This window comes from Ochlerotatus camptorhynchus, unplaced genomic scaffold, assembly GCF_037179485.1.
Source record: "Ochlerotatus camptorhynchus isolate MF236.1 unplaced genomic scaffold, CSIRO-AGI_Acam_v1.1 ptg000084l, whole genome shotgun sequence".
NCBI classification, from domain to species: Eukaryota; Metazoa; Arthropoda; class Insecta; order Diptera; family Culicidae; genus Ochlerotatus; species Ochlerotatus camptorhynchus.
This window is the reverse complement of record NW_027040574.1, coordinates 357,029-376,241: the sequence shown is the minus strand read 5'-3', so window position 1 is coordinate 376,241 and position 19,213 is coordinate 357,029. Positions and strand designations below refer to the sequence as shown.

The window sequence follows — 19,213 nt, the reverse complement described above, 5'->3', positions numbered from 1 at the left end:
AAATATGAAGGATTTTGGAATATTTTATACTGGGAAATTTGGGTATGAAAATTTCGAGCATCTGAACACCCCCCAAATCGCGATTAGAGCCTTAATTAAGGAGATAAATCGATTTAAAGGTTTGGGAAGTCCACCGGCCGATATATAAAGGATTTTGGAATATTTTATACTGGGAAATTTGGGTATGAAAATTTCGAGCATCTGAACACCCCCCAAATCGCGATTAGAGCCTTAATTAAGGAGATAAATCGATTTAAAGGTTTGGGAAGTCCACCGGCAGAAATATGAAGGATTTTGGAATATTTTATACTGGGAAATTTGGGTATGAAAATTTCGAGCATCTGAACACCCCCCAAATCGCGATTAGAGCCTTAATTAAGGAGATAAATCGATTTAAAGGTTTGGGAAGTCCACCGGCCGATATATAAAGGATTTTGGAATATTTTACACTGGGAAATTTGGGTATGAAAATTTCGAGCATCTGAACACCCCCCAAATCGCGATTAGAGCCTTAATTAAGGGGATAAATCGATTTAAAGGTTTGGGAAGTCCACCGGTCGATATATAAAGGATTTTGGAATATTTTATACTGGGAAATTTGGGTATGAAAATTTCGAGCATCTGAACACCCCCCAAATCGCGAATAGAGCCTTAATTAAGGAGATAAATCGATTTAAAGGTTTGGGAAGTCCACCAGCCGATAAATTAAAGATTTTGGAATATTTTATACTGGGAAATTTGGGTATGAAAATTTCGAGCATCTGAACACCCCCCAAATCGCGAATAGAGCCTTAATTAAGGAGATAAATCGATTTAAAGGTTTGGGAAGTCCACCGGCCGATATATAAAGGATTTTGGAATATTTTATACTGGGAAATTTGGGTATGAAAATTTCGAGCATCTGAACACCCCCCAAATCGCGATTAGAGCCTTAATTAAGGAGATAAATCGATTTAAAGGTTTGGGAAGTCCACCGGCCGACAAATAAAAGATTTTGGCATATTTTATACTGGGAAATTTGGGTATGAAAATTTCGAGCATCTGAACACCCCCCAAATCGCGATTAGAGCCTTAATTAAGGAGATAAATCGATTTAAAGGTTTGGGAAGTCCACCGGCAGAAATATGAAGGATTTTGGAATATTTTATACTGGGAAATTTGGGTATGAAAATTTCGAGCATCTGAACACCCCCCAAATCGCGATTAGAGCCTTAATTAAGGAGATAAATCGATTTAAAGGTTTGGGAAGTCCACCGGCCGATATATAAAGGATTTTGGAATATTTTATACTGGGAAATTTGGGTATGAAAATTTCGAGCATCTGAACACCCCCAAAATCGCGAATAGAGCCTTAATTAAGGAGATAAATCGATTTAAAGGTTTGGGAAGTCCACCAGCCGATAAATTAAAGATTTTGGAATATTTTATACTGGGAAATTTGGGTATGAAAATTTCGAGCATCTGAACACCCCCCAAATCGCGAATAGAGCCTTAATTAAGGAGATAAATCGATTTAAAGGTTTGGGAAGTCCACCGGCCGATATATAAAGGATTTTGGAATATTTTACACTGGGAAATTTGGGTATGAAAATTTCGAGCATCTGAACACCCCCCAAATCGCGATTAGAGCCTTAATTAAGGAGATAAATCGATTTAAAGGTTTGGAAAGTCCACCGGCCGATATATAAACGATTTTGGAATATTTTATACTGGGAAATCTTGGTATGAAAATTTCGAGCATCTGAACACCCCCCAAATCGCGATTAGAGCCTTAATTAAGGAGATAAATCGATTTAAAGGTTTGGGAAGTCCATCGGCCGATATATAAAGGATTTTGGAATATTTTATACTGGGAAATTTGGGTATGAAAATTTCGAGCATCTGAACACCCCCCAAATCGCGATTAGAGCCTTAATTAAGGAGATAAATCGATTTAAAGGTTTGGGAAGTCCACCGGCAGAAATATGAAGGATTTTGGAATATTTTATACTGGGAAATTTGGGTATGAAAATTTCGAGCATCTGAACACCCCCCAAATCGCGATTAGAGCCTTAATTAAGGAGATAAATCGATTTAAAGGTTTGGGAAGTCCACCGGCCGATATATAAAGGATTTTGGAATATTTTATACTGGGAAATTTGGGTATGAAAATTTCGAGCATCTGAACACCCCCCAAATCGCGATTAGAGCCCTAATTAAGGAGATAAATCGATTTAAAGGTTTGGGAAGTCCACCGGCCGATATATAAAGGATTTTGAAAATTTCGAGCATCTGAACACCCCCCAAATCGCGATTAGAGCCTTAATTAAGGAGATAAATCGATTTAAAGGTTTGGGAAGTCCACCGGCAGAAATATGAAGGATTTTGGAATATTTTATACTGGGAAATTTGGGTATGAAAATTTCGAGCATCTGAACACCCCCCAAATCGCGATTAGAGCCTTAATTAAGGAGATAAATCGATTTAAAGGTTTGGGAAGTCCACCGGCCGATATATAAAGGATTTTGGAATATTTTATACTGGGAAATTTGGGTATGAAAATTTCGAGCATCTGAACACCCCCCAAATCGCGATTAGAGCCTTAATTAAGGAGATAAATCGATTTAAAGGTTTGGAAAGTCCACCGGCCGATATATAAAGGATTTTGGAATATTTTATACTGGGAAATCTTGGTATGAAAATTTCGAGCATCTGAACACCCCCCAAATCGCGATTAGAGCCTTAATTAAGGAGATAAATCGATTTAAAGGTTTGGGAAGTCCATCGGCCGATATATAAAGGATTTTGGAATATTTTATACTGGGAAATCTTGGTATGAAAATTTCGAGCATCTGAACACCCCCCAAATCGCGATTAGAGCCTTAATTAAGGAGATAAATCGATTTAAAGGTTTGGGAAGTCCACCGGCAGAAATATGAAGGATTTTGGAATATTTTATACTGGGAAATTTGGGTATGAAAATTTCGAGCATCTGAACACCCCCCAAATCGCGATTAGAGCCTTAATTAAGGAGATAAATCGATTTAAAGGTTTGGGAAGTCCACCGGCCGATATATAAAGGATTTTGGAATATTTTATACTGGGAAATTTGGGTATGAAAATTTCGAGCATCTGAACACCCCCCAAATCGCGATTAGAGCCCTAATTAAGGAGATAAATCGATTTAAAGGTTTGGGAAGTCCACCGGCCGATATATAAAGGATTTTGGAATATTTTATACTGGGAAATTTGGGTATGAAAATTTCGAGCATCTGAACACCCCCCAAATCGCGATTAGAGCCTTAATTAAGGAGATAAATCGATTTAAAGGTTTGGGAAGTCCACCGGCAGAAATATGAAGGATTTTGGAATATTTTATACTGGGAAATTTGGGTATGAAAATTTCGAGCATCTGAACACCCCCCAAATCGCGATTAGAGCCTTAATTAAGGAGATAAATCGATTTAAAGGTTTGGGAAGTCCACCGGCCGATATATAAAGGATTTTGGAATATTTTATACTGGGAAATTTGGGTATGAAAATTTCGAGCATCTGAACACCCCCCAAATCGCGATTAGAGCCTTAATTAAGGAGATAAATCGATTTAAAGGTTTGGGAAGTCCATCGGCCGATATATAAAGGATTTTGGAATATTTTATACTGGGAAATTTGGGTATGAAAATTTCGAGCATCTGAACACCCCCCAAATCGCGATTAGAGCCTTAATTAAGGAGATAAATCGATTTAAAGGTTTGGGAAGTCCACCAGCCGATAAATTAAAGATTTTGGAATATTTTATACTGGGAAATTTGGGTATGAAAATTTCGAGCATCTGAACACCCCCCAAATCGCGAATAGAGCCTTAATTAAGGAGATAAATCGATTTAAAGGTTTGGGAAGTCCACCGGCCGATATAAAAAGGATTTTGGAATATTTTATACTGGGAAATTTGGGTATGAAAATTTCGAGCATCTGAACACCCCCCAAATCGCGATTAGAGCCTTAATTAAGGAGATAAATCGATTTAAAGGTTTGGAAAGTCCACCGGCCGATATATAAAGGATTTTGGAATATTTTACACTGGGAAATTTGGGTATGAAAATTTCGAGCATCTGAACACCCCCCAAATCGCGATTAGAGCCTTAATTAAGGAGATAAATCGATTTAAAGGTTTGGAAAGTCCACCGGCCGATATATAAAGGATTTTGGAATATTTTACACTGGGAAATTTGGGTATGAAAATTTCGAGCATCTGAACACCCCCCAAATCGCGATTAGAGCCTTAATTAAGGAGATAAATCGATTTAAAGGTTTGGAAAGTCCACCGGCCGATATATAAAGGATTTTGGAATATTTTATACTGGGAAATCTTGGTATGAAAATTTCGAGCATATGAACACCCCCCAAATCGCGATTAGAGCCTGAATTAGGGAGATAAATCGATTTAAAGGTTTGGAAAGTCCACCAGCCGATATATAAAGGATTTTGGAATATTTTATACTGGGAAATCTTGGTATGAAAATTTCGAGCATCTGAACACCCCCCAAATCGCGATTAGAGCCTTAATTAAGGAGATAAATCGATTTAAAGGTTTGGAAAGTCCACCGGCAGATATATAAAGGATTTTGGAATATTTTATACTGGGAAATTTGGGTATGAAAATTTCGAGCATCTGAACACCCCCCAAATCGCGATTAGAGCCTGAATTAAGGAGATAAATCGATTTAAAGGTTTGGAAAGTCCACCAGCCGATATATAAAGGATTTTGGAATATTTTATACTGGGAAATCTTGGTATGAAAATTTCGAGCATCTGAACACCCCCCAAATCGCGATTAGAGCCTTAATTAAGGAGATAAATCGATTTAAAGGTTTGGAAAGTCCACCGGCCGATATATAAAGGATTTTGGAATATTTTACACTGGGAAATCTTGGTATGAAAATTTCGAGCATATGAACACCCCCCAAATCGCGATTAGAGCCTGAATTAAGGAGATAAATCGATTTAAAGGTTTGGAAAGTCCACCAGCCGATATATAAAGGATTTTGGAATATTTTATACTGGGAAATCTTGGTATGAAAATTTCGAGCATCTGAACACCCCCCAAATCGCGATTAGAGCCTTAATTAAGGAGATAAATCGATTTAAAGGTTTGGAAAGTCCACCGGCCGATATATAAAGGATTTTGGAATATTTTATACTGGGAAATTTGGGTATGAAAATTTCGAGCATCTGAACACCCCCCAAATCGCGATTAGAGCCTTAATTAAGGAGATAAATCGATTTAAAGGTTTGGAAAGTCCACCAGCCGATATATAAAGGATTTTGGAATATTTTATACTGGGAAATCTTGGTATGAAAATTTCGAGCATCTGAACACCCCCCAAATCGCGATTAGAGCCTTAATTAAGGAGATAAATCGATTTAAAGGTTTGGAAAGTCCACCGGCCGATATATAAAGGATTTTGGAATATTTTATACTGGGAAATCTTGGTATGAAAATTTCGAGCATCTGAACACCCCCCAAATCGCGATTAGAGCCTTAATTAAGGAGATAAATCGATTTAAAGGTTTGGAAAGTCCACCGGCCGATATATAAAGGATTTTGGAATATTTTACACTGGGAAATCTTGGTATGAAAATTTCGAGCATATGAACACCCCCCAAATCGCGATTAGAGCCTGAATTAAGGAGATAAATCGATTTAAAGGTTTGGAAAGTCCACCAGCCGATATATAAAGGATTTTGGAATATTTTATACTGGGAAATCTTGGTATGAAAATTTCGAGCATCTGAACACCCCCCAAATCGCGATTAGAGCCTTAATTAAGGAGATAAATCGATTTAAAGGTTTGGAAAGTCCACCGGCCGATATATAAAGGATTTTGGAATATTTTATACTGGGAAATTTGGGTATGAAAATTTCGAGCATCTGAACACCCCCCAAATCGCGATTAGAGCCTTAATTAAGGAGATAAATCGATTTAAAGGTTTGGAAAGTCCACCAGCCGATATATAAAGGATTTTGGAATATTTTATACTGGGAAATCTTGGTATGAAAATTTCGAGCATCTGAACACCCCCCAAATCGCGATTAGAGCCTTAATTAAGGAGATAAATCGATTTAAAGGTTTGGAAAGTCCACCGGCCGATATATAAAGGATTTTGGAATATTTTATACTGGGAAATCTTGGTATGAAAATTTCGAGCATCTGAACACCCCCCAAATCGCGATTAGAGCCTTAATTAAGGAGATAAATCGATTTAAAGGTTTGGAAAGTCCACCGGCCGATATATAAAGGATTTTGGAATATTTTATACTGGGAAATCTTGGTATGAAAATTTCGAGCATCTGAACACCCCCCAAATCGCGATTAGAGCCTTAATTAAGGAGATAAATCGATTTAAAGGTTTGGAAAGTCCACCGGCCGATATATAAAGGATTTTAGAATATTTTATACTGGGAAATCTTGGTATGAAAATTTCGAGCATCTGAACACCCCCCAAATCGCGATTAGAGCCTTAATTAAGGAGATAAATCGATTTAAAGGTTTGGAAAGTCCACCGGCCGATATATAAAGGATTTTGGAATATTTTATACTGGGAAATTTGGGTATGAAAATTTCGAGCATCTGAACACCCCCCAAATCGCGATTAGAGCCTTAATTAAGGAGATAAATCGATTTAAAGGTTTGGAAAGTCCACCAGCCGATATATAAAGGATTTTGGAATATTTTATACTGGGAAATCTTGGTATGAAAATTTCGAGCATCTGAACACCCCCCAAATCGCGATTAGAGCCTTAATTAAGGAGATAAATCGATTTAAAGGTTTGGAAAGTCCACCGGCCGATATATAAAGGATTTTGGAATATTTTACACTGGGAAATTTGGGTATGAAAATTTCGAGCATCTGAACACCCCCCAAATCGCGATTAGAGCCTTAATTAAGGAGATAAATCGATTTAAAGGTTTGGAAAGTCCACCGGCCGATATATAAAGGATTTTGGAATATTTTATACTGGGAAATCTTGGTATGAAAATTTCGAGCATATGAACACCCCCCAAATCGCGATTAGAGCCTGAATTAGGGAGATAAATCGATTTAAAGGTTTGGAAAGTCCACCAGCCGATATATAAAGGATTTTGGAATATTTTATACTGGGAAATCTTGGTATGAAAATTTCGAGCATCTGAACACCCCCCAAATCGCGATTAGAGCCTTAATTAAGGAGATAAATCGATTTAAAGGTTTGGAAAGTCCACCGGCAGATATATAAAGGATTTTGGAATATTTTATACTGGGAAATTTGGGTATGAAAATTTCGAGCATCTGAACACCCCCCAAATCGCGATTAGAGCCTGAATTAAGGAGATAAATCGATTTAAAGGTTTGGAAAGTCCACCAGCCGATATATAAAGGATTTTGGAATATTTTATACTGGGAAATCTTGGTATGAAAATTTCGAGCATCTGAACACCCCCCAAATCGCGATTAGAGCCTTAATTAAGGAGATAAATCGATTTAAAGGTTTGGAAAGTCCACCGGCCGATATATAAAGGATTTTGGAATATTTTACACTGGGAAATCTTGGTATGAAAATTTCGAGCATATGAACACCCCCCAAATCGCGATTAGAGCCTGAATTAAGGAGATAAATCGATTTAAAGGTTTGGAAAGTCCACCAGCCGATATATAAAGGATTTTGGAATATTTTATACTGGGAAATCTTGGTATGAAAATTTCGAGCATCTGAACACCCCCCAAATCGCGATTAGAGCCTTAATTAAGGAGATAAATCGATTTAAAGGTTTGGAAAGTCCACCGGCCGATATATAAAGGATTTTGGAATATTTTATACTGGGAAATTTGGGTATGAAAATTTCGAGCATCTGAACACCCCCCAAATCGCGATTAGAGCCTTAATTAAGGAGATAAATCGATTTAAAGGTTTGGAAAGTCCACCAGCCGATATATAAAGGATTTTGGAATATTTTATACTGGGAAATCTTGGTATGAAAATTTCGAGCATCTGAACACCCCCCAAATCGCGATTAGAGCCTTAATTAAGGAGATAAATCGATTTAAAGGTTTGGAAAGTCCACCGGCCGATATATAAAGGATTTTGGAATATTTTATACTGGGAAATCTTGGTATGAAAATTTCGAGCATCTGAACACCCCCCAAATCGCGATTAGAGCCTTAATTAAGGAGATAAATCGATTTAAAGGTTTGGAAAGTCCACCGGCCGATATATAAAGGATTTTGGAATATTTTACACTGGGAAATTTGGGTATGAAAATTTCGAGCATCTGAACACCCCCCAAATCGCGATTAGAGCCTTAATTAAGGAGATAAATCGATTTAAAGGTTTGGAAAGTCCACCGGCAGATATATAAAGGATTTTGGAATATTTTATACTGGGAAATTTGGGTATGAAAATTTCGAGCATCTGAACACCCCCCAAATCGCGATTAGAGCCTTAATTAAGGAGATAAATCGATTTAAAGGTTTGGAAAGTCCACCGGCCGATATATAAAGGATTTTGGAATATTTTATACTGGGAAATCTTGGTATGAAAATTTCGAGCATCTGAACACCCCCCAAATCGCGATTAGAGCCTTAATTAAGGAGATAAATCGATTTAAAGGTTTGGAAAGTCCACCAGCCGATATATAAAAGATTTTGGAATATTTTATACTGGGAAATTTGGGTATGAAAATTTCGAGCATCTGAACAACCCCCAAATCGCGATTAGAGCCTTAATTAAGGAGATAAATCGATTTAAAGGTTTGGGAAGTCCACCAGCCGATATATAAAGGATTTTGGAATATTTTATACTGGGAAATCTTGGTATGAAAATTTCGAGCATCTGAACACCCCCCAAATCGCGATTAGAGCCTTAATTAAGGAGATAAATCGATTTATAGGTTTGGGAAGTCCACCAGCCGATATATAAAGGATTTTGGAATATTTTATACTGGGAAATCTTGGTATGAAAATTTCGAGCATCTGAACACCCCCCAAATCGCGATTAGAGCCTTAATTAAGGAGATAAATCGATTTAAAGGTTTGGAAAGTCCACCGGCCGATATATAAAGGATTTTGGAATATTTTACACTGGGAAATTTGGGTATGAAAATTTCGAGCATCTGAACACCCCCCAAATCGCGATTAGAGCCTTAATTAAGGAGATAAATCGATTTAAAGGTTTGGAAAGTCCACCGGCCGATATATAAAGGATTTTGGAATATTTTATACTGGGAAATCTTGGTATGAAAATTTCGAGCATATGAACACCCCCCAAATCGCGATTAGAGCCTGAATTAAGGAGATAAATCGATTTAAAGGTTTGGAAAGTCCACCAGCCGATATATAAAGGATTTTGGAATATTTTATACTGGGAAATCTTGGTATGAAAATTTCGAGCATCTGAACACACCCCAAATCGCGATTAGAGCCTTAATTAAGGAGATAAATCGATTTAAAGGTTTGGAAAGTCCACCGGCCGATATATAAAGGATTTTGGAATATTTTACACTGGGAAATTTGGGTATGAAAATTTCGAGCATCTGAACACCCCCCAAATCACGATTAGAGCCTTAATTAAGGAGATAAATCGATTTAAAGGTTTGGAAAGTCCACCGGCCGATATATAAAGGATTTTGGAATATTTTACACTGGGAAATTTGGGTATGAAAATTTCGAGCATCTGAACACCCCCCAAATCGCGATTAGAGCCTTAATTAAGGAGATAAATCGATTTAAAGGTTTGGAAAGTCCACCGGCCGATATATAAAGGATTTTGGAATATTTTACACTGGGAAATTTGGGTATGAAAATTTCGAGCATCTGAACACCCCCCAAATCGCGATTAGAGCCTTAATTAAGGAGATAAATCGATTTAAAGGTTTGGAAAGTCCACCGGCCGATATATAAAGGATTTTGGAATATTTTATACTGGGAAATCTTGGTATGAAAATTTCGAGCATATGAACACCCCCCAAATCGCGATTAGAGCCTGAATTAGGGAGATAAATCGATTTAAAGGTTTGGAAAGTCCACCAGCCGATATATAAAGGATTTTGGAATATTTTATACTGGGAAATCTTGGTATGAAAATTTCGAGCATCTGAACACCCCCCAAATCGCGATTAGAGCCTTAATTAAGGAGATAAATCGATTTAAAGGTTTGGAAAGTCCACCGGCCGATATATAAAGGATTTTGGAATATTTTACACTGGGAAATTTGGGTATGAAAATTTCGAGCATCTGAACACCCCCCAAATCGCGATTAGAGCCTTAATTAAGGAGATAAATCGATTTAAAGGTTTGGAAAGTCCACCGGCAGATATATAAAGGATTTTGGAATATTTTATACTGGGAAATTTGGGTATGAAAATTTCGAGCATCTGAACACCCCCCAAATCGCGATTAGAGCCTTAATTAAGGAGATAAATCGATTTAAAGGTTTGAGAAGTCCACCGGCCGATATATAAAGGATTTTGGAATATTTTATACTGGGAAATCTTGGTATGAAAATTTCGAGCATCTGAACACCCCCCAAATCGCGATTAGAGCCTTAATTAAGGAGATAAATCGATTTAAAGGTTTGGAAAGTCCACCGGCCGATATATAAAGGATTTTGGAATATTTTACACTGGGAAATTTGGGTATGAAAATTTCGAGCATCTGAACACCCCCCAAATCGCGATTAGAGCCTTAATTAAGGAGATAAATCGATTTAAAGGTTTGGAAAGTCCACCGGCAGATATATAAAGGATTTTGGAATATTTTATACTGGGAAATTTGGGTATGAAAATTTCGAGCATCTGAACACCCCCCAAATCGCGATTAGAGCCTTAATTAAGGAGATAAATCGATTTAAAGGTTTGGAAAGTCCACCGGCCGATATATAAAGGATTTTGGAATATTTTCGAGCATCTGAACACCCCCCAAACCGCGATTAGAGCCTTAATTAAGGAGATAAATCGATTTAAAGGTTTGAGAAGTCCACCAGCCGATATATAAAGGATTTTGGAATATTTTATACTGGGAAATCTTGGTATGAGAATTTCGAGCATCTGAACACCCCCCAAACCGCGATTAGAGCCTTAATTAAGGAGATAAATCGATTTAAAGGTTTGGAAAGTCCACCGGCCGATATATAAAGGATTTTGAAATATTTTATACTGGGAAATCTTGGTATGAAAATTTCGAGCATCTGAAAACCCACCAAATCGCGATTGGAGCCTTAATTAAGGAGATAAATCGATTTACAGGTTTGGGAAGTCCACCGGCCGATATATGAAAGATTTTGGAGTATTTTATACTGGGAAATTTGGGTATGAAAATTTCGAGCATCTGAACACCCGCCAAATCGCGATTAGAGCCTTAATAAATAAATAAATTAATTAATTAAATCCCCAGGCATGAACCAACAGCAAGTAAATTTAGGTTTGATCTGCTCTCGACGTTGCTGTACAACTTTCAACAAGAGGGCTTCTTGAACCACTTCTTGTTGGTTAGTTGACAGTTCAACTGCAGGGTAGCTCGTAGGCAAAATCCCATACCTGATCCTGTTAGCAATGTTTTTGTGCAGAACTCCATTTTAAAATTCATAACCATCCTCAAACCACACCGATAAATTAAGTTGAATGAAGCTAGTGAGGTCAGTCATACTTTTAAATAAAATCTTCGGATTAAGAAATATTTCCCTGATTTTGAATGACATTTCCTGCGATTCCGTGATTTTCCAGGTCTAAAAGTGACAAAGAATACGAACCCGAGGAAAGAGCAGAGATGCAACCGTGATTTACCTTCCATGGCATGATATGTCACCACTTTGGTCACTTTTGACCAACGTCACCTTCGGCACCAAGCGACTGATCCTAATTTTAAAATCTGTTGAAAGAGCTGAGGCTCCAAAAGCAAAGGGACTTTCCTCAAATTCCCCCATCAACCTGAATAGATTTGCTACGAGAAACCACATGTTTATAGCCCTGCAGAAAGCCTAGGACGCTTCAGAAGAAGATGCCATCTGCATAAATACCCACTTGCATCCGATAAGCTCTGTCTCCATCGCCTGTCTTATCACACACTGTAATCAAGTTGTGCAAGAATTGTACAGATATGTATATTCATACCCCCCTATTGTAGTAGAACATGGTTAACACCACTTTAGCAACAAACGACGACACTCGGCTGCAACAGCTGCAACTGTAAAGACCTTAACTCGGAAGACAACAACGACGACGACGGAGCACTGCACCACCTCACTCCTCAAAAGCGGGCCGTGATTAATTAAATAAGGCAAGTTATGTGTGACACTTATGGTGTGGCGGTTGCAAAGGAAAATTAATTGAAAAATTGAACATTATCCACACTTGGGTGCGCTCAGCAGCATGCACTGTCACTGTCACTTCCGACAAACAAACACGATAGTGGTTAAGCCCTCCTACCGGCGCTTGTCGACGATAAGGAACAGTTTACTGGCTGTGTAATCATATTTGTACGATGTCACTCGTTTGTTTTCTTACAGGAAGGTAGGAAGGATGTTTGTTCCTGAAGTCGGTTCATGTTGGGAGATAAGATTTTGCCTGGGTGAGATGATTATCCGATTTAGGTCGGGATGCTTGCAAAATTAAGAAAAGTCATTGTCACGCTTGAGCGATGAGTCGTTGGTCAGGTACATTGACAGTTGACCGGTAGAAATCGTTGGTAGAAAGCGGCAGTATTTAAAGCGTTGCAAAGTCATTCGATCAAGTGAGAAGGGAAAAGTGTGTGGCAGAGCAAAATGTCCTTCATCAAATTTCAAACTTCCGATGGAGTCGTGTTCAACGTAGATTCCAAGTCGGCCAAATGCTTCGGAACGATCAAAACCATGCTGGAGGACATCGCCGTCGGTGAGGACGACGTCATACCGCTTCCGAATGTGACGGCGCCGATCTTGGAGAAAGTCATTCAATGGGTTGATCATCACAAGGACGATCCGCTTCTGGAGTACGATGACGAATTCGAACGAAAGAGGACGGACAACATCAGCGGATGGGATATGGAATATTTGAAGGTGGACCAAAGGATTTTGGTAGATTTGATGCTGGCAGCCAACTATCTGGACATTAGTGGATTGATCGCTGTAACCTGCAAGACGGTGGCCAATATGATTAAGAATAAAACGGTGGAAGAGATTAGATCAACGTTCAACATCAAGAATGATTTCCCAGGGGGGGCAGAGCAACAGCTCCGCCTGGAGAATGAATATGTCGAGGAGAGAAAATAAAGAATTGTCACAAATGAAACGGCTTATTTCAATTACAGGAACTCAAGTGTATCTGCTCTGCTCGTGAAACACGATCCATCTGGGAATGGAACGAACGGCACCCCCATTCTATTCCATCCATCCATCAATATTTACGTACTAGGCTGGATCAGCCTGTCAGAATCGTATCACTTTTGGATTCGTCTGTCGGTCTCTGCTTTCAATAATAATAAAAAAAAGAAACGACTCCCCAGTCTCTCAAGCATGGAGCTCGTTTCCGACTGAAAAAAAAACACCCGCATATGGCGTTTCCGAATTGGCTTTTGTTTATCAAAGTGTGCACAGTCTGGTGCACTTGAACGTAGCACCACATGCATCAAAACGTGCATTCCATTTGGGATCCATCACAAACCTAACTCGACACCTCTCCCGTACAAACCATTGAAAAGCAGATTTTATCATCTTTTGATGGACAACGGTCCGGAGGCAGTGCTGCCAGAATCAACATCTGTAAATTGGCTTCTTTTGACAGGTTGTGTTTGATTTTCCCGACGCGTTGGCAACACTGCACAAGTTCATCAGTCGTGTATAGTCGTGAAACCTGTTACTCCGGTGAAGAATCCTGTTCAAATATTTTAATTGTTAACCCTCCTAGCTGTAGTCACATCTGCTGCAAGATAACTTTCAACTCCACATCCCTTTATGTTTTCACTGACAACGAATCTTACTCAGAGAGTGAGTCACTTTTACTCATTCGTAGGTAGACACTTCTGAGTGAGAAACTTCTCCATACGAATGAGTAAAAGTAACTCACAACTGAGTTAAAGTGACCCACCCTCCGAGTTACTTTCGTTTTCAGTGCCTCTTTCCATCAGCTTGCTGCGTGGTCTGCGAGCTATGGGAACGGCAAATTCCAATGCAATCTGATCCATTTCGTTGTAGCCTATTTTATGTTTTACTGTTGACCCAGAGAGGCAGCAGTGCACCGCACGAAGAGTTTCGTTCTGTTTTTGACACCAACGACATTCGGAGCGAAATACGATGAAAATAAAAATAAACCTCTCGGCACGGGAAGGAACGTTTCATTACATTTTCTCCAATAGATAGCTACTTGATCCAGATTTCAGCAGCACGCGAGGCACTTTATTCCAGACACGCTCTTATCGGATTAACTACCTGTTATTTGCCATCAAAGGTAGCGTGACAGGGGGAGAGAAAAAATCCAAGTCTTTTCAAACTTCAATCGGGAAAGGCAATGATGACACCAAGCAAGTGGGCCACTCGGGACCTATTATTTCACATCAAACGGGCAGGTGATATGGTTGTTGACAATAGTCGGCAGGAAATGTGGACTCTTTGATTCATCGAAATCAGGAAACACTCTTAAAATATGTTTTCAGAATTTTGAAAATGTCCTGTTCCTGAATGTTGACTAAGAGGCTGTCCATCAACTAGACAGCTTAGGGGGTGAGTGGATTTGTTCTAAGATCCATACAAATTTTTAAATCTTTTGTATAAAAATTTGTATCCGTAGTTTATGGACAGCCCTTAAGATCGCAGCAAATTATCCAAGTTGTAGACAGAGCTGGAATTAGGGCGTTACAGCTTTTGTAAGCAATGACTTCTCTCGTTGATTTCTAGGAATTCAAGGCACGACCACGGAAACCAACATAACCATCGGGTAGAGGAAGTCTTCACTTACCACATGGTAATGTAGATTTGCGTGAACGAGCCTAGAATTTCTAGAAATCATCGAGAGAAGTCATTGTTTACAAAAGCTGTTACGCTATAATTCCAGCTCTATCTAGAGTTGTTCTACACGCTATTTCAAAACTACCCAAATTTGAGTGGAATCCACCCAGATCGGTCAAAACTGAACCTACCCAAAAATGGGTAAACTGTGTTGATTCCAAACCTGCAGATTTAGGATCGAACCCAGTATGGAAGATTTTCGGCACTAATCCTGTCCCAAACACACCGAAACGGATGCGGGAAGAAGATCAACCGACGGCAAAGCCTCCGATAATTCAACGAATAAAATCAGTCACAAATGTTGTAAAGACAGTTCTACAACGCGATTAGCGGCACCGGTGGTGTAGTGGTAAGCGTGATTACCTCTCACCCCAGCAGGCCTGGGTTCAATCCCAGTCGGCGCCGCCGGGATGTTCTGAGGCATAACATCTCTGATCACGCCTTCCTTCGGAAGGGAAGTAAAGCCGTTGGACCTTGGTTCATGAGTTGATGGGTCGATAGGTAGGGTCCAGGTGTTGGAGGGGGTAAGAAGTTGTTCGCCTCCCCGTGGTGCACCCTGGAAACGATGGACAACCAGTGCTGCGGTACTGATCCAGTCGGCTAATCGAACAACAAACGAGGGGAAGCGCCGGAAGGCGCCTTGCGATCGATGTCAGTAAGATCGCAAGTATGTATACTGACACACTGGCATTATGTACGACACTGAGTGGAAACTTACCATAAACCACGCTACGGGCTGGCACTCAAGGTATTTCATTCTCTTAGTAGAGTCGGGTGGAACCGGCCGAAACGACGTTTGAGCTAATGCCTTGTTTGTCTCCGTCCCATAAAACCCTGGCAGGCCTTAGAATACGTTCCTCCCGTGCCACCCAGTTGGGGCTGCGGTGGTAATAGGTTAGGTTGAGTTATTCCCGTCTTACGCGATCCGGCTCTGAACATAACGCCCCATGAAGGCCTATGTCAACCCTCGTCATGGACCTCACTGCTCGCATAGACACCCATGGGGATCAATCAGCGACTATTCCATTTGCACGGTAGGATACCGGTCTAAGGGGGACCCAACAGTCGGGATGATTTAAAAAAATCATCAAAAAAGTCAAAAACCCCAAACCCCAGGTGAACAAGTCACCGAGGAGGCGACCGCGAACCCGTTCGCGAAGGGAGGTCTACCCAGATCTCCCGAACACAGTGAGCCGAACAAACGGCCGAAACCTCCGCGCGATGCTGAGACAACGGCCGAGATCGGTGGACAGCCGGAGGAGCAGCCGAAGGACTGGCCCGGGCTAATCAGAACCATGAATAGCTTTGGGCCCCTCCCTAGGCTGCTGGCAATCGCGGGACAGCTCGACGCCATAATAGAGTTCACGAGCACGAAGAGCAACATTGCGAAGGACCTAAAGCAGGCCTTGCGACAGCTCCGTGCAACCGTGAACGAGGCCCAGGACGACCACGAGCGGCTCAGGAAGCGACTAGAGGTCGCAGAGAGGGCGGCACAGAAGGAACCGAAGTCTAGCCAGACGGACGCCTTCAACTTCGGGGGCAACAATACGATGTCCAGCGAGGCCCTCCACTTTGCCGTTACGCAGGGACAGAAGCGAAATCGGCCCTCACCTTCGCCAGTAAAGGGTGCAGCACGCCCTAAGAGATGGAAAGTCTCTGTGCAGGTGGAGAGTGTGGCGGTTGCCCATCAGTACACTGCATTAGTGGACGTACCGAAAAAGAGGGCTGGAATAGCCAGTAGCAAAGTTGAGAAATGTAGCGGCTCCAAGGGCGGGAAGCAGGGCGGTAAGAAGGGTGCCCCCCCCGAAACCCCCGAGACCCCCGGACAAAACTGCCCCCAAGAGCAGTGCTGCCCGGACCAGTAACAAGGGCGAAGCTCTCATCTTCAAGACGGACGCGTCGAAATACGCGGAAGTCTTGAAGAAAATGAGAACGGACGAGCGCCTTGTGGAGATGGGCAGTAACGTGAGGAGCATCAGGCGCACTCGTACAGGTGAGATGCTCCTGGTGCTCAAACGTGGTGCTAAGGACCAGGGACCAACCTACCAGAAACTGGCAAAGGAGGTTGGTGGACGAAGTGACGGAGGCGACCAAGATAGTCACGGCGCTCCGGGAACAGTGTCAAGTCAAGGTACCGCAATCAGCGATTACCTTGAGGAAGGGACTGTTTTCCACCCAAGTGGCTACCATCAGGCTCTCTGCAGCTGAGGCCAGAAAGGCGGTAGCCGCAGGGAGGGTGCGAGTGGGCTGGTCGGACTGCCCCGTCAGTATTCCCCGACCGGTTACGGCTTGCTTTAGGTGCTTCGGTCAGGGCCATGTGGCCCGTGACTGTAAGAACACCGACAGGAGCAAGCTTTGCAGATAGTGCGGCTCGGAGGGCCATAAGGCGCGAGGTTGCCAAAAGCCGCCGAGGTGCACTATATGCGCGGAGAAGGGGAATACCCCTACCAACCACATGGCAGGTGGCTCACGCTGCCCGGGGGCCAAGAGCAATGCTGCTAAGGCAAAGAGCAATGCTCAGCCATGTTCGAGGTAGCGCAGTTGAACCTGAACCACTGTTCGGCTGCCCAGCAACTGCTGTGGCAATTGGCAGCGGAATGGGAGAGCGGATGTCGCAATCATCTCTGACCCGTACCGCGTCCCAACCGGCAACGGGAATTGGGTCACGGACGCGTCGGGGATGGCGGCGATATGCACGATGGGGAGCTTCCCCATTCAGGAAGTAGTCGTGTCCAACTCGATCGAGGGATTCGTGATCGCCAGGGTTAATGGAGTATACTTAAGTAGCTGCTATGCTCCGCCCAGGTGGTCTATCGAGCAATTCTCGCAGATGGTGGACAGACTGACTGCGGTACTTGTCGGCCTAAGACCGGTGGGCATTGCGGGCGACTTTAACGCATGGGCGGTAGAGTGGGGTAGCCACCACACCAACCAGAGAGGATGCATCCTACTGGAGGCAATGGCCAAGCTGGACGTTGTACTATCCATCACCGGCTCGGACAGTACCTACAGAAGGAATGGTGCAGAATCCGTCATCGACGTGACATACTGCAGCCCGAGTTTGGAGGGCAACCTACACTGGAGGGTCGATGAGGGTTACACTCATAGTGACCATCAGGCGATTCGGTACAGTGTGGGGCCAGGTGAGAGGCGAGTGGCAGGAGGAAATTCGTCGTTCTTCGAGGAGGAGGTCTTCGGCGAAGCACTGAGGCGGGAGCGAATAACCCCGGATCTGACGGAGGAAGAACTGGTAGCAGCACTGACAAGGGCGTGCGATACAACCATGCCTAGGAGAGCCTATCCCAGGCATGGCCATAGACCGGTGTACTGGTGGAGCGAGTCGATTGCTATCCTCAGGGCGTCTTGCCTCCAGGCGAGAAGGAGGATGCACCGAGCTCGTACGACTGAATCTCGGGAGGAACACCGCGTCGCTCTTCGAGCGGCTAAGGCAGACTTCAATAAAGAGATCGCCAGACGCAAGCGCGCGTGCTTTGACAGCCTATGCCAAAGCGCCAACACGAACCCATGGGGGGATGCTTACAAAGTGGTCATGGCAAAGACCCGCGGCGTGACGGCACCCCCGGAGAGATCACCAGCGGTACTGGCTCCGATCGTTGGGTTCCTGTTCCCGCGTAGGGACGTAGACTCCTGGCCGCGGATCCCAGGCGCGGATCAGGGAGAAGTGTCTAGAGTGACGAACAGTGAACTTGGCGGTATTGCCAGGTCGCTGGTGGTGGGCAAGGCCCCGGGCCCAGATGGGATCCCGGTTGTGGCTCTGAGGGCGGCCGTTGCGGAAAATCCAGACATGTTCCGTTCTGTTTTTCAGACTTGTCTGGACGTAGGCGTCTTCCCAGACGCGTGGAAGCGGCAGAAGCTGGTGCTGCTTCCGAAGCCAGGAAAACCCCCTGGGGACCCGTCAGCATACAGACCCATCTGTTTGCTGGACACCACTGGGAAACTGCTTGAGAGGGTCATCCTCAACAGGCTGTCGGCCTACACCGAAGGTGTAGACGGCCTGTCAAGCAGCCAGTACGGGTTCCGAAAGGGCAGATCCACGGTGGACGCCATCCGCGACGTCATCCAGACGGCAGAGGTGGTCCATCGGAAACGAAGGGGCATTCGCTACTGCGCGGTGCTAACCTTAGACGTGAAGAACGCGTTCAACAGCGCGTGCTGGGGGGCGATAGCCCGCTCGCTACACCAGCTCCAAATTCCCGGAGG

The 19,213-nt window shown here is 42.6% G+C and overlaps 1 protein-coding gene across 1 annotated transcript; it reads left to right on the top strand.

Annotated features, from left to right (window-relative positions):
• The first annotated feature begins 12,775 nt into the window (after positions 1-12,775).
• On the top strand, positions 12,776-13,261 carry LOC135698214 (S-phase kinase-associated protein 1-like). The gene has a single exon (XM_065218108.1). The coding sequence runs from the start codon at positions 12,776-12,778 to the stop codon at positions 13,259-13,261; it is 486 nt and encodes a 161-aa protein (XP_065074180.1).
• The last annotated feature ends 5,952 nt before the right edge of the window (positions 13,262-19,213 follow it).

Coding starts and splice junctions, on each gene's coding strand:
- LOC135698214 (XM_065218108.1), top strand. CDS start 12,776: ATGTCCTTCATCAAATTTCAAACTTCCGATGGAGTCGTGTTCAACGTA.